At 32.3% G+C, this 26,213-nt stretch overlaps 1 protein-coding gene across 3 annotated transcripts in view; it reads right to left on the bottom strand.

The window, feature by feature from the left end:
• LOC101897530 (uncharacterized) overlaps nt 1-26,213 on the bottom strand; it is a 135,631-nt gene that overhangs the window by 55,953 nt on the left and 53,465 nt on the right. Inside the window, exons 3-4 of one of the 3 annotated variants that reach the window (XM_059125447.1) lie at nt 22,940-23,087; nt 13,592-13,854 (exon numbers count right to left, since the gene is read on the bottom strand). In XM_059125447.1, coding sequence (XP_058981430.1) covers nt 13,592-13,854; nt 22,940-23,087 — 411 coding nt within the window. The remainder of the gene's footprint in view (nt 1-13,591; nt 13,855-22,939; nt 23,088-26,213) is intronic. The other 2 variants (XM_059125446.1, XM_059125449.1) reach the window with 2 other exon arrangements.

Raw genomic sequence — 26,213 nt, 5'->3', positions numbered from 1 at the left:
AACCCGTAAATATTTTAAGATTTATGGCCGAAAAAAAGTTTCCGTAATAATAATTGACATATTATCAGTATTAAATCATTGTGCGGAGGATGACAATATTTCTTTAGCGCAGAACATATTTTTTTGTTGCGTTTTGACTTTATTTCGAACTTTTATCATAAATCCTTTTAATTTTTCAGAAAGGGAGCGATGTTATGGAAATGAAAATATACTAAGCTGGGGGAAAACTTAATTTTCAGAGGCATGAAGTCAGTATTATTAGAGTTGGAAAATGGATACATGTACCGTTAAATGGCTGTACTGCTTTCGCATAATATATACATTTATATTTGAAGTAAACATTTGATGAATTGGCATTCTAAAGATCGTAAGTGCCAATACTAAATTCCCAGAATCTCAAATGTTTAATTATTTTTGTATGAGTTCGGAATGTTCCAAATTTGCTTAAAAATATTAAAAAGAACCCTTGGTAGTCTATATTCTAGAAAGCGCAAAACTCGCAAACACTTCCCTATGAAATACACATTTAGAAGCATACTTTTAGGCGACTATAGAGTGAAGTCCAAAAGCAGTGAATTGAAAAAAGAAACTTTAAGTTCAAGTAGCTAATATTACTGGTTTCCATTTGCTACACGCAATGAAGCACGGTCGGACAGAGTGTAACACTTTTATGTTCTCCCAATTTTGTGGCTCTCTGTTTACATCGTTTTTCAATGGTTCTGATGGTGTGGAGAGAATTACGCTCATTAAAGGTATTTGCATGACCCAGCATTAGAATAAGGTCATAATCTTAATATTTAGAACATCGATCGCAGCTGGCGGAGAGATGTGCTATGCAAGTTTTTTTTATATTTGGATACAAATTGACTCAAAATATCCTTGAATTAGCATATGGGTACTACAAGTTGTAATAAGCGCCATCTATTGATATTTCCTCATCTGGTATTAACCGGAATATATAAATTCATGAGCATACTTTTAGGAGAGTAAAAAAGACTGAAGTATTAGAATGGTAAATACAAATAAATATAAAAAAGGACTTCCATGACCACTCATTGCAAAATAACTTGGATCCATAACGGAATTTTCACACTTTTATAATAAAAAAGGCACCATGTCAGATTTAAGAATATATCATAATAGTTCATCCAGTAAATAGTCTGAATTGTTCCTCAACAGCCGAAAATGGAGCCCCTATTGCCCGATCCACATGAAATTTTGCATAAATCATTTGTTTTATCCAAAGATGAACCCTATTGAAATTGGAGATAATCGGTTAACATTCAGATATAGCTCTCTTATATATCTTCGTCCGATTTGCCATTTATTGTGATCCAAACGTCTAATATTTGTCCAAATGGGATGGAATTTGGCACTTACGACCAAATTGAGTCTAGAAACAAGTGTGTCAAATTTGGTGAAAATCAGTTCAGATATAGCTATAGCTCCCATATATATTGTTCATCCGATTTGTTGAATTTGTCCTGCACAGCCGTAATATTCACTCGGTAGTAACAATATTCGGGGAAATATATCAAATACAGCTCAGAAATATTCTTGCCAAATTTTATCGAGATCGGTTCAAATTTGGATATAGCTCACATATATTTTCTTCCGATTTCAAGTTTAAGTTCAGAGGAGGATATACCTCTCATATATTAGTCCCTTTTGACTTTAAATTATAACTATAATCATAGTTAGTATGATTTAATTCTCACAAATTCCGCATAAAAACTTTTATTTGTAATGTGAAGTTCTACTAAATATGCAAAGTGGTGTAGGGTCTCATAAGGTCGGCCCCGCCCGAATTAAAGGCTTTCTTTACTGGCTTTTTGATTTAGAATGTACTAGGGCATAGAAAACTTTCTCTCATTATCTGGGTTGACCCTTCTTAGACTTACTCGTGGGGTTAAAATTGCCGACCAACATTTCCCTCAAATTTTTATCTGCAATGACAAATAAGACACTTTATACCTAAAATGCACGGATTACAAGGAATTTTAATCTAACAATTTCCAAAAGTGAGAAGAGTAAAATTTCAAATCGCCGATACACTCTTCTTCTTATTTTAGCTCTATATTCATACTCTGCTGGATTCTCTCAGCAATTTTTTTTTTTTGTGTTGCACAGTGTTATCTTTAATTTTTTCAATTTAACATATATTTTTTTTTAAATTCTAGAACTACAAAGTGCTGTAAAAATACTCTAAAAAAGAGAAATTCGAGGAATTAGCAATTTTTCTACGATTTAAATAAACGGTGGACATTAATTGGTGAGATTTAACTACTCGCTTTGGACTAGCTACAAACTTGAGCATTTACTTATTTTACTGGTGATTGAAGTGAGTTCTAGGAAAACAAATGAGAGGAAAAAAACAATTTTACAAAAAGACAAGTGAAGTACAACAAAAGTGAAGTGAAGTGCATTAGGTTTTACGACTGGGTATGGCTGCCCCCCCCCCCCCCCCCTCCCCAAACATGTGTTCATGTGGGGTTTTTAAGTCATGGAAAAAGAAAACAAAACCCAACATTTGGTTGCACCTCACCCAAACTCCACTTTAAAGGCTATGATATTTAAAAGGGTTGGTTCCAATTCTGCCTACTCCATTTTATTGAAAATGTCATCAAGTCAAGTTGTTGGGAATGAAATAAAAAGAGGAACACACATACATAGGCAAATGGCTTATTTAGTTTGGGCGGGCGGTCATCATTTAATTGAAACATTCATTGCCTCTCAAATTAGTCGCTGGCTGATGATGATTTCTGTGGTGGATCGGTTTGAGACATTTTTTGTGTTTGGTCCAGGGTGACTCGTACAAAAATTGCAACTTAAATGCTGGAAAATTATTTCATTCCATGATTTTCTCATTGGGTTTCCATGGACAACAACTGCAACAACAACGAGATTGCTGGCATTAACTTCACATGTCGTCCAATTATCGTTTCTCATTTCGTGCTGGGAAGAATCAACGAAGGAACGACACAACGTTGAAATGAATGAAGCAACGATTGCAGGCTGCCTGGCAGGGCCTCAAAACATTCGATGCAGCTGAAGATACCGCCGCTAGTGCCACTGATGCTACTCCTGCTGTTTGTGTTGCGTTTTCTGTCTGTATAAATATTTTTATTGGATTTTAAGTGCGCATAGAATATTTCCTCCATCATGGAAATTAAAATATGTTTGAGGTTGGGAGTTGCGTGTTGGTTGGCTGGCTGGCTGGTTGGCTGCTCTGTAGCGTTTTCCCCTTGTCGTGTCTTTGCGGCTCTGCAAGTCTTCATATCTTTGGGATTCTTTTTTTTTTTTGTATATTTGCCAATTTATTCATTTTTTGTGATGTGTATCATTTTCGATGCTGAGATTCTTTTGGATGGTTGCACAAGTAGATGGGTGCCCTAAATTTGGAACAGCTTCAGTCATTCGAGTCAAGTAGTATCTTAAGCTGGTGCGCTCTAGCTTGTTTCTTTTTCCATCTATCTATCCGGCAGTTAGTCAGCCAAGTCTGTGAGAAAATCTGCTTGTGTGTGTCTGTTCGGCTCCTGTAATCTTCCTTGTTTCGTGTCATTCCTTTTCTGATAAAACATATCCTGGTTGGCACACACGGACACACACACGCGTCGTGCCTTGTAAACGTAGTATGTTCTCAGCTTTGTTGGAGTAGCATTCGCTTGGCTTTGGAACATGTGAGCGAACATTTAGCATATTCAATTATTTTTTCAAGTTTTCTTCGTTTTGTATTTTTTTTTTAATAATTTATTTACAAAAGTTTAATTAGAATGGAGGCCAACCAGGAAGGGCGTTGTGGGGGGAACTTGAACGACACTTGAGTACAAGTTCTTCTGCTTGTTCGGTAATTCTGTTTATTTTAATTTTTTCTTCGAATAATTTTTTTGTTCCAAAGAATGATTGTCAATAAAACAAGGCTTGTATAAGAATCTCGTTATAATGAAACCGAAATAAAATAAAAACTATTTAATGATATTAACTTAACTTGGTAAGTAAGACAAATATGTAGATTTACAACAACAAGAACAAGAATCTCAAATTGAATAAACTTTTCAATATAATTGAAGTAGTTTTGTTATTGTTTGCAAAGATTTCGGTTATCATTTGAATTCAATGTCAATGTAGTCTAGATTCTAAAGAATGTTACTAACGACTATATTTGAGTTATTTATTTTTGAAATATAGGGGGCTAATGAGAATTTTAGTTCTTGGCTTCAGCTAAAATTTCAACTTCCTTTGGATAATTCCGTCAGAAGAATTGGAAAATTTTCACCAAGAATTGCTTGAGAAATAAAAATGTATTTGATTTTAGTTTCCTTGCAACATCCCAGTTTTAAACTAGTTCCCTGCCCACCCGACCACTTTAAATTATACACTATTTGTCTACTATCGACTATATTTGGGTAATATATTTTTCACATATAGGGGGCTATTGAGAATTTTAGTTATTGGCTTCAATTAAAATTTCAACTTTCAGGGGATTATTATATTTTATTATTATAAAATTTAAATTTCCGTATAATAATTCCGTCAGGACAGCTTGAAGATTATCTGCAAGAATTGCTTAAGAAATAAAAATGAATTGAATTTAAGTTTCCTTGCAACATCCCAGTTTTTTAAGTAGTTCCCTGCCCACATAACCACTTTAAACCAGCCACTATCTACCTACTATAGACTATATTTGAGTAATATATTTTTCACATATAGGGGGTTCTTGAGAATTTTAGTTATTGGCTTCAACTGAAATTTCAACTTTCTGGGGATAATTATTATTATTATAAAATTTCAATTTCCCTATTATAATTCCGTCAGGACAGTTTGAAGATTCTCTGTAAGAATTGCTTGAGAAATACAAATGTATTTATATATTTACATCCCAGTTTTTAACTAGTTCCCTGTCCACATGGCCACTTGAAACTAGCCACTATCTATCTACTATCGACTATATTTGAGTAATATATTTTTCACATATAGGGGCTTATTGAGAATTTTAGTTCTTGGCTTCAACTAAAATTTTTATAAATAACTTCAACTTCCCTACGACAATTGGAAAATTCTCTGCAAGAATTACTTAACAAGAAATGCCTTTTATATAAGTTTCCTTGCAACATCCCACTTCATAACTAGTTGCCTGCCCACATGACCACTTTAAACTAGTCACATCTTTTCAATTCACTTAAAATTCCAGTAGCTTTGACTGAATTACAATTCCACACAAACATACACACAATTATGTTTAATATTAATTAAAATATCGAAGAATTTTGTCGTTCTAATTGAGGGTTTCTAATTAGAAAGAAAAATTATTTTGATTATTTGAATAAACATCTAATTGGATTATAATAATCGTTTAAGTATTAAAGTGAAAATATTTGTTTTAATAAAATAACTATTAAATATGACAAAGTCGGTATTTTCTTAATTTATTTACAATACTAGAAATTTGTAGGAAATATAATATTGCTTACGACTTTATTTTGATATAAAGTTTGGAATTTCGTGATGCCCAATACCTAAAAAATATCAAATGTTAACTCTAGTTGAAAAAGTAAGTCCTAGATGACCTAACCTTTAAAATTACAAATATACGATTGTCAAATGGGCTACGATCAAGCTTCTGCCTCCGTACTCATTTGTTATAATGTATAGAATTCGACTGTATATAACAAGGAAGGCTGGCCTGTAGTAAGCTGTCACTGCATATACGCGCATTTTGTCCAATCTTTATAGGGTGAGATGAAAAATCTGCAACCAACTTTAGACTGCTGTCATTTCTAGGCCACTAGTCGAACAGCTGTTAAAGTTATTCCAGTGACAGCTCATTATATTGTTTACCAGCGTACAACATAATTTTGGTGAGAATTTTCCAGAAAAAAGTTATTCGCGATGGAATTCAAGCGTGATATTTTTATATTTGGCTGGAAAACCACAAATGGCTATCGTTAGAGCACTCCAGCATTTAAATGTGAATAAATCTCTTGTGTCTTGTACCATCGCTCGTTACCGTGATACTGGTAGCGTAGCCCGACGTCAAGGAAGTGGGCGGAAGAAAACAGCGACATCAGCAGAAATGGTTCGAAAAGTAAAGAAGCGACTTCATCGAAACCCGCGTCGCAGTGGCCGAAAAATGGCTCGTGAGCTGAACATATCGCAATATTCCATTCTGCAAATATTGAAAAATGAGCTCGGGGTAAAGCCATTGCCATATCCTCATAGGATATTTTTCAGGAGAACCAGTGTAAAATTTTCAGCTTGGGCGCCATTTTCAACAAAAACTGAAATAACGCCTTGGAAATGATTTTCGGCCAGTCTAAAAAGTTTTTTGGCTTTGTAATTACTGTCATCGCATCTAGTGTATTATAAAGTGAATCAGTGTAGAATATTCTACTTGGGCGCCAATTTCAACAAAAACTGCAAAAACTATCATCAAGGCCATTGCAAGTGATTTCCGGCCAGTCAAATCATTGTCTCCAAAAATTGCATTGCATTTTTGTGTAACTGACCCTTATGAAAAAGTTCTGTACAGTTAGTACAATATCGAGGAAATTTGTGTTCGTCTTACACACTTCCAAGAAGAGTTTTCGAAAAATAACGATCTAAGCTTCATTGGTTACGCCTAGGTTCCGATGATTTGACAGTCATCACCTATCCCTTCCCTATCATCTGTATTTTTATTCAGAGATACTTGTAACTATTTTATGGGGGGTTTATTTATAAAATGTGGATTTCAAGAGGAATTTTGGAGGAAATTTGTTCAAAATGTTGCGAGATGTTAAACAATTCTTCAATTTCCATATGACCTTTTTGGCCTTGCCAATTTAAAATATTTGTAATTAAAAATAATTTGTATTTATTTCCTAATACATTTTTTTTCACAAAAAGTCTAATTTACAATTAGTCCTGTTCGGGATAATAATTGGTGTAAAATTAAATTTAAATTCAATTTTGTCCTGAAAATACGTGACAAATGTTGTCGGGCCACGGACACATTTGCGTGCATTTAAAAATTAATTATTCTTTTGCCCTCCACAGCCATATATCTTCACTTTATGACAATATGAATTTAATGCACAATATAACAATTTCGATTTAATCTCCAGCGCATGGAACGAGCAGCTTGTAGCATTCCTCGCCCTAAGCCAACTAATTAGCCATCAGCTGAACTACAAAAGGAGTTGACAATTTCATATTCCGTTCAGTTCAGTTTTTTTTTTTTTTTGGTTTTGTTTGGCTTTCAATTAATCTCTTGATTGTGATTTATTTCATGGAGGAGTTCATTGTTCCCCCCGCCTCTATCCTCGACAACAACAAATGGAATGCTAATTAACTTTTAATTAATTACTTTTTATTAGTTATAACCACAAATTAGATTTGCAATTTCAATTTATTCATGTTTTGTGGGATCATCTTTTTAACCAAACGACAACGACGACGAATAATGAAAAACCTTTTTTTTCCAGTTCGTAATTTAAATTCAACAGAAGAAGAGAGTAACAAACAAAAAAAAAGGAAAACAAAACAACAACAAATAACCCAAATGAAAATAAATGGACAATTTTTTCTTTTCATTTCTTTTTTTGTTCGTTTGTTACAAAAAAACTAAAGAGATGGGGTTAAAAAGGATGTTGGTGACGGGGGTAATGGGAATTCAGGGGAATTGGTATTAGGGTGTTTTGGCAATAATGTATTTTGAGGGGGACCAGAGACAGGGTTAAACAGCACACACAAGGACACACACATATATATTGGTTGAATTGATGTGAATTGAATCGAATTGAATGAGAACATGTTGTTGGTTTTGCACAAATCGAAATTAAAGGAATAATGGTACGAAAGAAAAAAAAAACGTCTGTACGCAAAAAACCACACACATTTTTTCCGCAGCGAGTTGTTGGTTTTCAGTGGAAAATGAAAAATGCCGGCAAAAACGATACGATAATATGTTGTTGAAAAAAATAATTTATTAAAAAATATTGTTAAACGAAAAAAAAAACGTTGTAGGATTGAGGAAGGGGTATGAGAGAGCGAGAAAAAAAAACATAAACATAAATCAATGTTTCTTTGTTTTATGGTTAAAGGGGAGAACCTTGGTACAAACAGAAACAGAAACACAACGAAAAAAAAACGAACATATGAAATGACAAAATTATGAAAAACACTGGGAGATAACTTTCAATTTTTAATTAAAAATTGGCTTTAGGCGTGCACAATGAAATTAACAACAACAACAACAAAAAAATTATAAAATATACGAATCATAAATATATCGTTTGGCGAGAATTTTTCACATATTTTTCTCGTTGACTTTTTTCTGTACACAAACCGAAAATAAACGCTAGAAAGAGAATATAAACCAAACCCAAAAAAAAAAAACGAAAGAATGGAAAAAAATCCAAACGAATGAATGAATGTATGAAATATTTATATGTATTATTTTGAACCAGGAAAAATATACATAATTTACAATAAATAACACCGTGAGTGTGTGTGGGAGAGATATTGAGACACAGAGAGTAAGAGAGTAGCAGCAGCATAATTTATGGAGAGATGTCAATTGACAAACGGCGTAAGGTTTTCATAAAGCGACACAGCGAGGAACTGGAAATAATTACCATTTTTTGCCGCCTAAGACAGCTAGAAAAATATTGCCATGAAAATTCCCCAGGGGAGAGTTATCGTGGGGAGATTGACGCCCCATTGTGGTTAGGGGGTAGCGTATAAGTATTGTGATAAATGTTATGGTTCCCTTTTATGACATATTCCTCCTTGGTAGGTATTAAATGGCTCTAAAGGTATTTTAAGTGTCACACTTGAGGAAGAACAATAAAGAGTAATTTTACCTTTGTTGAATATTTACATTGTTGTATTTTCTTGAGAATCAGGTGCTAATTATGTATCTTTAGGAGTGAGGTACTCTTAGACGTAACGTAAAGTAAAAATTTTTGTCTTAATGTATCTTGGAAGAAAGCTTTGAATGGACAAATTCATCAAATCACACACAGCCTGGAGAAAATAGTCTTTTTGTAACACTTTAATTTCATTCTATTTGAAATTCAGGGGCTCAATTCTGTTTCTATGAAAATGTGAAATGAAAAATTTTATAATTTCATATTTTCATACAACAAGAATTCTGCTCCAGGACTTGACTACGAAAGAATTTTAGTTAATCGCAGAGGGCCAAGCAATATACGAAATTACATCAAAATGTACATCGCGGAGATTAAACAAATTTTGTTAAAATAAGTTTTGGATATTTTGATACCACTTATATTTCAGCTTCAAATTGGGAACGCAAAATGCGAAGTTTCGCTAATAAAAGAAAAAAATCAACACTGCGAAGGGTAAACACATTTTTTGTCTACAAAATGTATACAATTATTAACAGTGTTTCAATATCATTTGTCGTTTCAGAGATATTATTTTAATAATTGGCACAGTGTTCGAATTTATGTTGGCATCCAGTGGCTATTAGTAAATCTTAAGCCTTAATTATACCGAACACGTTTTATTAAAACGCATTATTTGTCGATCACGTTTACGTTACGTCAAATAATTAACAAATCTTCAATAAACTAGCTTAGCTGACGAGTAAACCTTGACGTAACGTAAAGTAGGGAAAAGTTAATCTTGCAAATTATCCTCAAGTTAAAACACGTGGACGTGGACCTCCATAAGTAATTTTTTGTCATAGGCTGTAGTATCCATTTCGAACTTCAAATACGAAATTTGAAACAATTCCGTTGAATAATGTCGCTAATATCATCAAAATACCGAATATCGGGACCTTTATATACCGTACCGTTATATGTGGGATGACTATACGACATCGTGGACCTATATAAACAATTCTCCTACCTTCGGATAAAGGAAGGTACCGTTATATGCGGGCTATATAAAGACGTGGACCTGCATAGACAATTTTCTGACTTACGAAATTTGAAACAGTACCGGTCAAAAATGACGCTAAAATCATCAAAATACCGAATATCGGGACCTTTATATACCGTACCGTACCGTTATATGTGGGATGGATATACGACATCGTGGACCTATATAAACAATTCTCCTACAGGAGGTAAGATACCCACAAAGAACTCCTTGTGTAGGAATTCAGACAATTTAATGGAAAATGTGCCTAAATCATCAAAGTAACGAATACCGGGGGTACCGTTATATGGAGACCATACGATATCGTGGACCGATATAGCCCATCTTCGAACTTGACCTGCCTGCACCAAAAGACTGATCTGTGCAAAATTTTACCTTTCTTTCTTAATTCATTTTGTATCTAGCGTGCTTACAACGGACGGACAGGGCTATATCGTCATAGAATTAGAATACGCTGATATATACTTTGTTAGGTCTAAAATTATTATTTCGATGAGTGACAAATGGAATGACAAACTTAATACACCCTCCATACTGTGTGTGGTGGAGGTTATAAAAACATAGAATTGACGAAAATTCATTGCCGTGAATCGGGTCTAGTTACACTGTTCGAATTCTTCTAGGGATTCAGTGTTTGTTTAGGGAATTTTTACAAAAGATTAAGTCTTGAAATTCATGTTCATACAGTTAGTAATTGACGTAACGCAGTAGGAGATCGTGGCGGAGAAAACATTTAAACTGAACACGAAACCTAAGAAAGTCTTTCCTCTGATAAAATTATTGAAATAAGGATATTTCCACATCTAATTGGAAAATGATTTAAGTCAAAATTTGAATTTTGTTGTAGTAAAATAAGTTTTTTATATTTGGGATTTGGAAAGAAATAGTCCCTTTTCAATGGATACAAGAAAGGTAGACTACATTGTGTTTGTTCAAAATAATTCTTTTATATGAAAATATTTCAATTCGATGGTGATAAATCGGAAGGTTAGTGGGCGACAGAACGCAATTTTAAATTAAATAACCTGCTGAGTTAAAAACGTAGGAAATTCACCAACCGAAATTAGGAGTGAGAAAAATTCCTTATGTTTGGGTAATACAGTTTTGTCGCTCCGGAACATATTTGTTCGTAGAGGTTATTCCGCAATGGGAACAATCAGAAATAGTAACAGATTTTTCCTTCATCTATTAGAGGTACATTTAGTTCAGAGGTTCATTTTCCATTATTATTTTTTTTTTGTTTCTTTTTCATTCAGACACCTTTTAAGAAAACTTTACTCTTGCGACTATTTTACTGCAAGACAATAATAAATATTATTGCAAGGAAAAAATTATTGAAATGTTGAACAATTGATCCTTTAAATTCCAAAGTTGTCTTAAGTACGATTCAATCTTTTTTAATCGGGATAATCTCTAGAAAAAAATAAGAGAAATCGGCAAATTTCTAAAAAAAAATATTTAGAAATTTCGAAAAAAAAATGTTTAGCTGTGTAAATAGTCGAATTAAAGAAACCGTCAACATTAAAGAAAGTTTTAACAAAAAAAGGACGAATAAAATGGAAATTAATGAGTCGCTGTAACATTTTCGAAGGGGGAGCAAAGAACTCCTTCTTCTCAGATTGTTTCTAAAAAAATCAAAAAGATGAATGAACATAATATGCTTTTCATAAGACAAATAACTTTTCTTAGGGTAAGGGACGAGAACTCTTTAGTGAATAAGATTGTTCAACTCTTATATAATGTAAATTCATAAAGTTCCTTGCGAGCGAAATTCAAAATCTTCTTATTAAATATTACCCTCAATGAGAGAAACAAAAGGGGAGAGAGAGATCATGCAATATTTTTCTTGCCAACCATTGGCATTATTCCTCAATGTCACTTTAGCCAAATTTGACTCAATCGTAATTTACAGCTTCATAATGTTTTACTTGAGATTCGTAAACATTATCAGACAGTCAATTACAATTATGAAAACACAGCTTGAAAACCTTTTTTTTAAAAAAATCGATTACGTTCTCTTTTTTTGGTTTGTTTTTGTCTTAAGATCTGGTGCTTTATATGGTTATTTACAGATGAGTTAAAGATAAACGTAACGTAACGCAACGCAACGTAATGTAGGTTAAAAATTCATACACTTGGCATAACTAGCCGTTTCACTAATTATTCTTTGTGGTTCCTCTACTATTGAGAGTTGTCAAACAGAAAAGTATTTCAAACGAAAATCGTAAAATATTAGTTTAGGAAGAGTTAAATTTTTTTTGGTTTGCTTTATAATATTTTAAAAAATACCAAAATTTAGAATTTGCAAAATATATAAAGGTTTTGTTTTTGTATATATTTATATATGGAAAAGAATTTACAAAATATTTATATATGTAGTTATAAAGAATATATGTTGAGAAACAAACAAATTTTGTTATTTGTTGAATTAGTTTGTTTTAGTTTTGTTTTTTTTTTTTTATAAATATTTACAGAAAATATCGAAAATGAAACTGAAACTTTAATTATTTACAGTTAATCAAATGAAAAGGGGAATTGGAAATTAGAGAAAAAAATTAATTGTAAAACAAACAAAATTAATAATTAAACTATACAGTTGTTTAATGTTTTTTTTTTTTTTTTTTTGTTTTTCTTATAAAAATGAAATTTTATACCTTCTTTTTTGTCCTAAAAACGTGGTATAAGAAATTGTTTTGTTTTTTCGTTTTTTTTTTTTCAGTTTTTTTTTCAGTTTTTTTTTTTTTTTTTTTTTTTGCTTAACTTGTTTGACAGAGAAAACAAAAATTATACAATTTAAATGACAAAAGTTGGGACGGGTTAATCTGCTATTCCGCTAATACGTTTCAGTTTTTCATTTTGTAGGTATTTTTTCAAATTGTTATGCTTTTTTTATTAAAAAAGCCTCAGATCAGATTCAAACCCCTTGGAAATAAAATCTCCTCAAGGTTTGGGTTCCTTGGCCAGAACTTGGTTCAGAATTTCGTTCAATTTCCAAACGCAAGGAAAGAGGACCCTTACTGGCGAAATTATACAAAAAAGTGAGACTTTTCGGTAGAATTTCGAATTTGTTTTTCACAAAACCGTTTTGTTTTGATTTCAAAAAGAGAGAAAGAGAAGAAAGCTATTTACAAAGATTGTGGATCGAACAAAGGATAATAAAACAAACACAAAGAATCAGTAAAAAACATAACCTCAAATTGAAAACAACTTAACCAACATGAATGAAATAAATTTACAAGTGTTTGTTGTTGTCAAATTTTTCTTTAACAAAAAACTCAAAACTAAATTAAAAAATAAATTCTTTGACAATTAGCAGCCTAATCAACGTGTCTTATGTAATTCATTTTGATGAGTTTCTTTTTTTGAGAAAAAAAGAAAAGTTCGAAAAAAATCAACAGAAATTATTGTAATCAAAAGCAGGATATGATTAACTTAACCTAACCAAAGGCAAATAACTCAAAATCAATCAAACTCAAAATGTTTGTATAAATGGAATTTTGGGTTATTTTTCTTTGGGTTTTTTAAAAATTTGTACTTTTTTGCTTTAACAATAAATAATAATAATAATAACGATAATAATTACAATAATCGAATAACAGTTACGTTTTTTTGTTTACTAATTATTTTTTTTTTTTTTGGATAATTTTTTTTAGTAGTAGTATTTTTAGAAGGAATAGAAAAAAACACAAAAAATGCTTACAATCATTCATATCATCATTGGATCGCATTATATATTGATCCGATGAGGATAGTCTTGAATGCCCGTTCAAATTGGGATGAGCTCCCCCCCTATGATCACCACCATTGCCCAAGCTGGGCTTCTGATTTAAAACGCTACGCATCGCCATGGCTGATGGATTTGTTTGATGCATATACATACTATCACCTTCGCACTCACTTTCTTTATACTGCAGAACATTTTTATGTTTCTCGTATATGACCAGGCACCGATGACATCCTTTCCTAGAATATTGCAATACAGTGACATTGTATGGTTTATAAATTGTTTCATTTCCGGGGGTATTTTGTTTTTTGTAATTTTTAATAAAAAAAAAAAGTTACGACACATTTTTTGGGGGGATAATGACGAAAGAAAATGGTTATTTTTTTAAATTAATTTTAGGTTTTATTTTATGTGGTTAAAAAATAGGAGAAACCATAAGAAAAGTAAAATAATATTATTTAATAATTTATTTTATTTATTAATAATAATATAGTAGAAAACACTATTTCATAAACTTGAAGTTTGGTTAGTTTTTTTATTTTATTTTTTTTTTTGTAACGAATTACATTTGGCGGGCGAGAGGGTTAGTACAACAGTTTTGAAATTGTTAAGAGGGCGTTTCGATTGATTCGGATGAAAATGATGAGTTTCTATTCACTAACAAAGAGAGAAAGAGAGCGAAAGAGGGAGAAACAATTGCAAAGTAAAATATTTCATAGGTCCTAGATCTACGTTATTCGTAACTCCACTAGGGATAAGTAACTCCCCTTGACCTTCGATCATATTTTTTTTGTTTTTTATGCGATCCCTAAAGGTTATATTTCAGGTGTTTTTGCATATGATATCCTGTTCCTTTCATAATGCCTATAAAGTAGAGTTTAACTGATAGCACAGATTTGCTTTGCTCTTGGGAATAGGGAGAAAGGAGGGAATAGGGGGTGTGAAAAAATACACCTACATAGAAGTACAACAACGGAGTGACAAAATCTAAAGGAGTGCATGCCAGGAGTAGAATCTGCTTTTTTAACGAATTTGGCTCCCACTCCCAAAAACGAAGAAAATATGCTCACCCTTTTTGGAGCGACACCGAAAAATTGAGTTTCCTCGATTTTTTCTACTTCTAGGAGCAAATTCGAGCAAGTTTTTGGAGGTCTGCTCTCGACCTCTTGATTGAAATTCGAACAAATTTTGCTCCCACTCAAAAACGAGCTCACTCCTATTTGAACGACACCGAAAAATTGAATGTACTCCCACTCAATTTCGAGTGCTTTTCACTCTTTGTCCAAATTCGAGCAAATTTATTCGAGGTCTGCTTGCAAGCGATCTTTTGATTGGAATCTAAAATCGTAATCGACTTTAGCTTCAAAGTCGAGACTCAATTTTTAATGTTTGAAAAGCTTCTCCACCAGCTGTTAATAACAAATTTAGGAGATAAAACTTAAACGAAGTTATTTTTAAGAAAAGCTCAGAAATGCTCGCTCAAATTCGAGTAGAGAGTGAAAATATTTCGGATTTGAGAGGCAGTGCCCCTTCGAGTAAAAAAACGATATCGAGTATTTTCTATTTATCTAAACTAATCGAATAAAAACGAGTATTAAGAGGCAGAGTAAGGAATTTGAGAGGCAGTGCTGCTGCGAGTAAAAAAACTAAATCGAGTATTCTCTATTTTTCTATACTACTCGAATAAGAACGAGTATGTTTTAGTTATTTTTTGATTGTAAAACACGCTCGATTCTACTCTTTCTGAGGATTCATACAGTTTTTGTCATGGCAATGTATTATTTGAAAGTACGGGTTGGTGTTACACACGCTCTCGCAGGTATGCAAAATATTACTCTATTTCGAAAATTTCTCTCACTGCTGGAGAACTTGCGAGTGTCCCCACATAAAACAAAAGAGGTGAGGGCATACTTTTTGGTAACTTGTACTCTTCTAGCATACCCGCTCTCCAATATTTTTCACTCGCGAGTAAGATAGAGCAAATCTGAGTGAGTACCTTCCGAAGACAATTAACCCAGACAAAAATCTAAGGAAACGTATTGGAATTATTGGATTTTCGGTCTCTAGACGTTGAAATGCGAGTTGTCTTAAGCGTCAACTATAGACGTTCGGCTTCTGCTTGCCGATTTTACGACGGCCAAGTGCGACGGCAAATTTAAAAAGAGGATATTCCTCTCATATATTAGTTAGTTCCTTTGGTCTTTAAATTATAGGGCATCAAAAAGTCAACCCCACCCCCACTTTAAGATTTTCTTTACTGGTTTTGAATTGTGAAAAAAAAAGGAATATTTTACTTTGCAATGTTAAATTTCGGATTCTCTCTTTGGTCATCGGAGGCCTAAATGAATGAGATATTTCTTACAGCTAAAAAAATAAAATATATTTTTTTCAATAATAAATAATTATTTATTATTTCAAAATAAATTAGTTTAAAGCCATCAACTCAATATTAAAATACTTCCAACTAAATATGTAAATTTAAAATATATTAAAAATTATAATATTTTTAATTTAAAATTAACAACATCTATTTAGGGATTTTTAAATCAAAAACAATTGATTTTCTCGTTCATGTATGGGTTTAAACTTGGCTGTTGAGTTTCAAATAAATTTCAAAAAAAAGTAAACTTAAAATTTATTACAACAAATAAGAACATCGAAAGAAATTCAATAAGTATTAGAGTAAAATAGTTATAATCGTATATTTAATTGGATTTTTGTTTTGGGTTTTTGTTTTTTCATTTTCAAACAGAAAAACACATTTCAGCTACAAATGATAAAGGAAAAAAAAAACTGTCATACTTATTTGTTTGTTCTCAAAAACAAAGTTTCGAAACAACAGAATAATAACAATAATGATATATCTAAAAGATGGGGAGATTTGAGTTTTGTTTACTGGGTTGGGAGGGGAGAAAAGCTTAAGAAGTTTCCATAAGAGATAAGAGATAAAATAGAGTCAAAAAGAGATAAAATTTGGAAACAACTGAAACCGAAACAAAAATAACACATTCATTCTTAGGTTTAAAGTTTAAAATCAAATCAACTCTGAAATGAAAACTGAAAACAATTCGAACAACATTATATATTTAAATACTAAGAGTTTTTGGAAATTTGTATATTTCATATTTTAAGTATAAATTTAAAGCTCACAGGAAATAAAACCAAAACGAATGAATTTATTTGGTATACTATATGTAAAATGGTTATGATTTTTGTTTTTATTATTTTTCACTTAATTACCATCAAGTAATTCATCAAAAAATCATGGAAGTAATGAAAAACACAAATACAACAACGAAAACGAAAAATTAAGGCTTGGAGTTTCCTTTGGTAGTACAAAAACAAAGATGAAGAACAAGAACAAATAAATATATGTAGTTCTGTTTTGGGGGTGCCCTGACTGATGGCCAGGTTGTTCGGTGGGTAGGTTCGTTGTTTCGTAATTTGTAGATAGGTAAGCACTCAGAAACACGCAAACGTTTCAAGAATCGCTTCTTCCTTTTGCAGGTAATGTGAAATCGTTTCATTCGTTCATAATTTAATGTTGTCGTTTTTTGCTTTCTTCTTCTTTACAGTTTTTTAAAAACGAAATTATTCGCAGTTTGCTGAATTAATTTTACACAAATATACTTACATACATACATACATGGTATCACATACGATAATAATGATGATGATCATCATCATCATGAGTATGCCTGATGATGAAATGTTATTAAATGCAAATATAAATTATAAAAAAAAATATCACATAACACACACCTACCATGGATGGAGAACATACTCACACCCACATACCTAGAGGTGGAACACATTTCACTCACACAAGTATGACCACCACCACCACCTCCATCATCATCATTAAGATATGATGTAGTTCTCTGTGTAGAGTTTCATTTTCTCCCTTTGCTGCTGCTCTGCTACTGTTGTTAGAAGGTATTAAAGAGTCATCATCATTAAAATTAAAACGAATTGAAATAAAATAGTGGAAAAAAGAAAGAAATAAATTAAAAACGAAACTCCACACAAGAGCCGACTGCATAAAGGAAATGAATTCTGGGCGGTGGTAAAAGGAGGAAAGCAAAAAATGTATGGTGCTTAAAATTGTAGTTCCGATTAAGGTTGAACGACATGTAACCTGGAATTTTGCAATAGAGCTACCAACACAACTAAGTGTACATATTCCGGGAGAGCATTTCTAAAAACAAAATCTAATACAAAACGATTTCAATTCTCAGTTTGCAATGAGAGTGTGATTTTCAGAGTAAAAATTCACCAAAATCATAGTGTGCTACATTTCGCACAGGAAACTATCGAAAGTGCCGTTTTCCCTGTAGAAAAGATTTATTGGAACCTTACAAAATTATGACACCAAAAAACCATAACTGTTAAAATTTTCCTCTAAAAAGTGTGATATTTTGATATTGTATAGAAGTATCTCTGGTGATGGTTTTCTTAAAGACTTTCATTAGCGAGTAATTTTTCCCTTGAAAAATATCACTGGATTTTTTTTTTTTAGAAAAGTAGCATTAGCTATGTTTATGTAATGAAAAATATTTTTTCTCTAGAATAGTTTTATTAGAATCTAAATAAAAATCTCTGTGATGTGTAATATTTTGATATTGTAGAGAAGTATCACTTGTAATAGTTTTCTTTAAGAAAATTCTCACTAGCGAAGGATTTTTTCGCTTCAAAAGTATCACTAGAGTATTTTTACACAAAAGTAGCAATGACTATGTTTATGTAATAAAAAATATTTTTTCTCTAGAGAAGTTTTATCAGAATCTAAAGAATTATCACAGGTGATATTTTGCCTATAAATTTAAAAATGACCGTCCAGTTCCTCTAGAGACGTATCACTGGCGAGGGTTTTTTTGCTGGAAAAATATCACCGAATTTGTTTATTTCTGAAAAGGTAACAATGGATATATTTTTGCAATGCAAATATTGGTGATACATTCCTTCAAAAACTATCAGTAACAATTTTTTGCTACTCAAAAGTCACTGATGAAATATTGGTGATACATTTCCTTAAAAATTATCAGTGACAATTGTTTCCTGCCCAAAAGTCACTGATGAAAGTAAAATTTCTTTGTAACAAATATGACTGGTTATATCAATAGCTCTACTAATGTATATAACTCTTATTTCATCACCCCATTCCTTTAGAAAACCATTGCTGATCGTATTCCTTTTTACAGTGTCAATGGTGATAGATTTCTCAGAAATGTAAACCTGGTGAAATTTTTCCCTTTGGTGGTATATTTTGTATGCAAAAGTATCACTTTTGATATTATTCTAGGATATACTTTTGCTTCCATAAAATATCACAGATAATATGTTCCACCATAAAGGTATTACTAGTGATACTTGATCTACAAAATTGTCACTGGTGATATATTTCGTCTGTAACTATAAATATGGTAGCTCTTCAAAAATATCACTGGCACATGGCTCTCATATTATTCTTTTCCTTTAGCGAACTACCACTAGCCATATTTCTCTTTTAGATGATGATGATATGATGATGATAAATTTTCCCACAAAATTAACACTTGTGATATTTTTATCATTGGTGATATATATATATATATATATATATAAATATATATATATATATATATATATATATATATATATATATATATATATATTTTTTTTTTTTTTTTTTTTTTTTTTTTTTTGCGCAAAAGTATCACTCTTGATATTACTCTAGAATATATTTTCGCTATCATAAATTATCACATATAAAATTGTTCCACCATAAAGGTATTACTAGTGATACTTTATCTACAAAATTATCACTGGTGATATGTTTCTTCTATCACTGGAAAATATATGGCCCTCATATTATTCTTTTCCTTTAGAAAATCATTGTTAGTCATATTTCTCTTTTAGAAAAGAGACATTTTCCCAGAAAATTAAAATTATTACAAGTGACACTTTACATATAAAATTATCACTGGTGATTTATTTGGCCTATAATATAAATATGGTAGCTCTTCAAAAATATCACCGGTATATGGCACTCGTATTATTATTTTCCTTCTACAAATCATCGCTAGTCATGTTTTTCTTTTAGAAAAGTTTCATTGAATATCAACTTTCACAGAAAACTAACATTGCTGATTTTTTTCCCGTTGGTGATATATTTCTTGTGCAATTGTGTCACTGTAATATATTACAGATAACTTTTTTCCCACTATTAAAATATTACTAGTGACACTTTATCTACAAAATTATCACTGGTGATATGTTTCATCCATCACTATAAATATTGTAGCTCTCCAAAATATCACATGGCTCTCATATTATTATTTTTCTTTAGCGAACCACCGCTGGTCATATTCAACTGTTGAAAAAGTATCACTAGTGATAAAATTTCCCAGAAATTTAGCATGGACTATAAACTATGATGGGTTTCTTTTTAAAAAAATATCACTTGTGATATTTCTGTAGTGTAATTTTATTCAGAATTGTTTTCATTTTTTAAGGAGAAATGTCACTTGTCCCATTTTCTTATAGAACCGTATCTCTTATGCTACAATTTTCTTTAGAAATACATGTAACTACTTATATTTTTTTCTAAAAATGTCTCACTGGAAACTTTTTCCCCTAGAAAAGTATCACTGGTCATAGCTTTCTTTTGGGAAGTACCGTTTTCTTTAAATTTGCTGTAGATAAGAATAAGGGGTGACAGTTTGCCTTCAAGAAAATATCACAGGTAAACTTTTCTTGGCATGTTATATTTTTTCTCTAGAAAAATCTTTTTTATCAACAGAAAAATATCACAAGCGAACTTTTTCTTGTTATATTCTCTTCTAAAAATTATATTTTTTTCTAAAAATGTCTCACTGGAAACATTTTCCTCTACAAAAGTTTTTTTTTACATGTGACATTTTTTCTCTGGAATAATATGGTTACCGTTTTCCATCGGGACAATATATCACACGTGAATTTTTCTTTACATGTGATATTTTCTACTGAAAAAATTTCTGTTGTGAAACTTATCACTATTCCCATTTTTCTTTTAGAAAAGTATCTCTTTTGGTATTTTACTGCCTATATTTTTCTTCTGGACACCTATATATAATTAATTTTTTTTAAAAAAAGGTATATCACATATATAATTTTTTTTTTTTAGAATATTTCGATGATAATTTTTTCCCCTAAAAAAAATTAAATATATGGTGGCATACTATTGTGTGTGAGTATGTCAACCTTCGGGTGTGTATGTGATATTTTTATATTTAAAAAAATAATAATAAAAATCGTTTTCAAAATATCTCTTGGAGGACTTATCCTACTATGCTCACCTCCACATATGTATGTATGCATGTAATTGTTTTTGAATATTCTTCTCTTTTTTTGACGTAGACATAAAACGTATTCGATGTCCTTAGGCAAAAAAGGATGTTGATATGCATTTGAACTTTGAAATTGGTTGAGTTCCTTTCTTTCAAACGACTTTTTTTTTGTTGAAATACATTTTTGTGTGATAGTTTGTAGACAATTTAGTTTGTGGGGAAATATGGGACATCATATCGATTAAACAAGGGTTTCTAAATAAATTGCGGGAGGTTTTGATATGTATTGTATTGAAATAATTTTTTTTGAAATATCCTAGTATATATTTGATATAATATTGAGTGCATGTAGTTGAATTACAACCAAGTTTTTTTGGTAGGAAATTCCATTGATGTTGCCATATTGCCCGATTTGATGACTTGCAAGGTGCTGTTGTCTCTTACCACCACCACCACCCATTTAATTTCGCTTCTTCAGACCAAAAGTGCATGTTTGGCAATTCTACGTCATGTCGAAGAAGAGGAGGAAGAATAGCCATCACCGACAAATACAACAAAACCCACCAACCAAATGAGTTTCGTTGTTGTTGTTGTTGTTGTTCGTTACGTCGTTTTGCTCCAACTTCCTTTTTTTCTTGTGTCGTGTGGGGTTTTGTTTCATGTTTTCTGGCAGTTCTTCCTCTGTGTCTTGTTTGTTCGGATGGAATAACACCCAGGAGAGTTTCGTGTCCATTTCAATTCATTACACCTTGTATGTTAGTTGTAGTTGTAGTGGTAGTGGTAGTAAGAGTAACTAGCAACTAGGAACTGGAGCCAAGGCTCAAGCTCAAGCAGTTGATATGTAACGTCATCGACATGGCTCTTCGGCCAAGTAGGTTCTCGGGCAGTACTGAAGCGATTTGCTGGTAGCTTACCTCATTTTGTGTCGTATCGTTTTGATACGTTCTCGCCGGGAAAAAAACAAGTCTTTTTTTCTTTTCTTTGTTTCAATTTCCTTTAGCTCCATGATTTCGTTGAGCATCGAAGCATTGAAATGTTTTATGTTCAACTTTGAATGATTTTCAGTTTTTTGGGGTTCTCCTTTTTGCTCTGCTTTTTCTTTTTTTGGGTTTCTGCACGAATGACTCGTTGTATAAATTTTTAAGATATGTATGAACGAACAAATGTTTTTTTTTTCATTTTTTGTTTCTGTTGTTGGCTAAATTTTCATTATGAATTTTCATGAGTTGTATTTGTTGGTCGTATTTGATTTGATGGTTTAAACGTAAAACATTTGAATAGCCTAGTTTAATATTTCATATTTGTTTTTTTTTTTTTTTTTGATATTTGTAATACAAACATACATACGTACATACAATACACAGGGTTTGTTTGACTGGATGGTGGGTGTTTTTTGGGGGTTGGGTGAATAGGTTATGGGAATGGATGTTTCGGGTTCGGGGAAGGATGGTTATAAAAATATTAAAAATTAAATATTTATAAAGCTAGTTGTAATGCTTATGTAACATATTTTGTGTATTGTAAATGTTTTTCATGTGAAAATGACTTTTTGGAAAATTAGAACACCACTGAATAACCAAAAAACAAAAAAAGGTACAACTCAATATCAAAGAAGTAAAAATAAAAATAAATACCATTGTGTTTTAATGTAAATACTAAAGCAAGGAGATGTTTTTGTTCTTTTTTTTTTTTTGTAATTGAATATTTCTAATCATAAATATTACTCATAACAATAAAATATAAATCATTTTCCTCCGATTCGGTCAATCAAAAAATTATTAGTAAAATAGAGTCGAAAATATTTGTTATGAGTGAAGTGTATTTGTTAAGGGGGTTAAGTAAATTTTCCAAATTTTGGATTTTGGATTAGTTTTTGTTTCGATGTTTATTTTTTTATGTAATTTTTGGCATGATTTTTTTTTTCATATGAGTTGTTTTTGGTGTGAATTGTGTAAAATATAGTTTTCAAATGTTAATATAAGAAGAAAATAAACTTTAAAAATTGGTCATCACTTACTCGTCAACTATTAAATATTTGTTACCATCCGAAGCTGCACATCGACCGCGATAACTAAATTGGGAACCTTTAATGTGTATGGATTGTTGATAGCCCGATAGGAACCATGAGCCCTCCCAGCGGGCGGGAAATGTACAATTTGTGGGCACTGCAAAATGACAAAGATAAGAGAGAAATATAAATTAGAAATGATTTTGGGAGAAATGGGAAAAAGGCAAATGGATGATTTTTTTCAATTGGAAATTTAGACTCTTAAAAAAGTGTCAATTCTAAAAAATATTTTCAATAATTCATATTCTATATTCAAAATGTCAATTTTCAAAAAAAAAAATCCGTTGAAAATTATGTTAAAACCTTAAAAAGTTAAAAAGTTAGTTTCCCTTCTTTGAATATATCACAAGAACGAATTTGGCAATTTTCAAAAAAAAATCCGTAAAAATTCTGTTAAAAACCTAAAAATGTAACAGACAAAACCAACTTACATGATTATGCTACTTCGTTCAGGTAGAACGAAAGCATAACAAGTGGAGAAAGATGTTAATATTTATAAGTGCGTTTGTAAGATTTAAAAGATTTTCCAAAAGAATTTTAGTTTTTTTTAATTCTTTGGCTCCTCTTCTATTGAGCCTACGATCTCGTCAAAAATGTTTTTTGTCATCGAAGTTATTTTTAAAATAATTTCTGGGGAGACTATCCCAGACAAAAAACAAGGGAACTAACTGATGAGGATTGGTGGCTCTTTCCGAAACCTAGGAATTCCATGCCTTACCCCCTGGTAAACATTACCATCGATCTCCACTAATAAACAAACGTTGTTTTTATAAATAAAGGGATTAAGCCTGACCATTTTGCAACAACAAAATACTATGGTATCCCGAACAAACTTAGCCAACAATGTTCTAATCTTAAAAATACCAAATGTAGCCGTCATACCAAAATGTGGAACTGCACAGACAATTTTCTTCTGAAGGCTTCAGTATTCATTACGAACTTCAAATACCAAATTTGAAACAATTCCGGTAAATAATGTCGCTAAAATCATCAAAACACCTAATATCGGGAGGTACCGTTAGATGAGGGCTATACGAAGACGTGGACCTGCACACACAATTTTTTGTCTTAGGCTGCAGTATCTACTTCGAACTTCAAATACCAGCGAATAATGTCGCTGAAATCATCAGAATACCGAATATTGGGAGGTACCATTATATGGGAGCTATACAAAGACGTGGACCTGCACACACAATTTTTTTTCTTAGGCTGCAGTATCTTCTTCGAACTTCAAATACCAAATTTTAAACAATTTCGAAGAATAATGTCGCTAAAATCATCAAAATACCGGATATCGGAAGGTACCGTTATATGGGGGTTATACGAAGACGTGGACCTGCACAGACAATTTTTTTAGGCTATAATATTCATTACGAACTTGAAATACCAAATTTTAAACAATTCCAACGAATAATGTCGCTAAAATCATCAAAATACCGAATATCGGGAGGTACCGTTATATGGCGGCTCTTCAAAACGTGGACTTATATGGCGCATTTTCAAAAACCACAAGTCCTACAGACATAATATACATTTGAGTAAAATTTTATCAATCTACTTCATTTCGTTCGGAATCTAGAGTGATTTCCACAGACGGACAGACGGTAAGACGGATAGACTGACAGACAGACGGACATCGCTAAATCGACATAGAATTCAAGAGAATTTTGGTGAGAAATTTCCAGAAAAAAAGGTATTCGTGAGCTGAACATATCGCAATCCATTCCATTCGGCAAATATTGAAAAATGAGCTCGGGGTAAAGCCATTGAAATTCCAAGAAGTGCAAGAACTTACACCGCAACAGAAAGAAAATAGACTCAAAAGGACTAAAGAGTTGCTTCGCTTGGTCGAATGGGGTGAATAGCCGAATTTTCTTCAATGGGAAAACATTCGTTGTCCAGCAGTTTGTAAACAAACAAAATGATCGTGTTTACTTGCCAAAGAGGTCAGCGGAAAATGTGCACCTTCGGTTGGCCACCTGAACTCAAGCGCCGGCCATGGTGATGGTGTGGGCCGTCAAAACAGCCGATGACCGCTCTCCGCTCGTATTAATCAACCGTGGCATCAGATTAAATGCCGAATATTATCACGAAAATATTCTGGAGGGTTTATTAAAGCCTTGGCCAACAGGACTCAGCACGCACCACCCAAGAATGGTTACAAAATTAAGTTCCTCGCTTCATTTCCAGCGCACCACAATGGCCACCAAAATATCCAGACACCAATCCGTTGGACTATTATATCTGGAGTATTTTGGAAAGCAAGGTTGGTACTAAATAATACCAAAGTGTCGATAACCTCAAGCAAGCGTTTCGCCGGGAATGGGCCAAAATACCGCAGAGCAACATTCGAGCAGCGTGTGACGGTTTCATTGGCCGTTTGAAGGTCATAATTCGTGTTAATGGTGACCAATTCAAACAAATCTGAACTTACTCTAAAAGTTGGTGCTATCTCCGACATTTTTTGCTTTTATCCAAAAAAAATTAAAAAAAATGTAAAAATTATGGCGTTGACTTTGTTGCAGTTTTTGTTCTCTCACCCTGTATATGTATTGGTGTACATACCTATAAATGTATATATTTTCTAAAGGGTTTACATTTTGTCGAAAAACTCGAATTATGCACTCCTGGCTTGCTTTTGATGCACACCACCAGAGTGACACAATTATCAGAGCATTAAGACAAATTTATCGCAAACACAAAATGAATTGGCCTCAAGAACACTTGTCAGGTTTGGTTTTTTTTTCTTTAAATCATTTAAAATTCTCACTTTAAGAACTTCGAGATTTATCTCAGTTCACACACACACACAAACAAACTTCAAAACGTATGAAATGTAGAGAACCAGCCATACGGTACGATATACTGTTTCTTTCATTGGTTATCTTTTCGGACCAAAACCGATGACAATCTCAGTGCCATAACTTTCAAAATGCCCTACTACCTGCCAGGTCTGGGGGAATACGAGTGTATGTGTGCTCGTTTTTGCCATTCACCATTCAAGCCAGCAAAGACAATTGTCCAAGGATAATGTCGTCCGGCAGTATGATGATTTCTGGTTTATCGCTTAACCTCAGACCAGGACTTAAAAACACTGTGGTCGAATGGCCATGTGGGTTTCAATAATGGACATTTTTATATAATGGAGAAATGGAAGCATTCCACTCTCCACCGAGATTTGGTGCGAAAGATATTCCGTTGTACGACTGACAGTCAGTCTGTC

The sequence above is a fragment of the Musca domestica genome, unplaced genomic scaffold, assembly GCF_030504385.1.
Source record: "Musca domestica strain aabys unplaced genomic scaffold, Musca_domestica.polishedcontigs.V.1.1 33, whole genome shotgun sequence".
Classification (NCBI taxonomy): domain Eukaryota; kingdom Metazoa; phylum Arthropoda; class Insecta; order Diptera; family Muscidae; genus Musca; species Musca domestica.
Note: the sequence above shows the minus strand (reverse complement) of the source record. Positions and strands in the feature narration are given on the sequence as shown.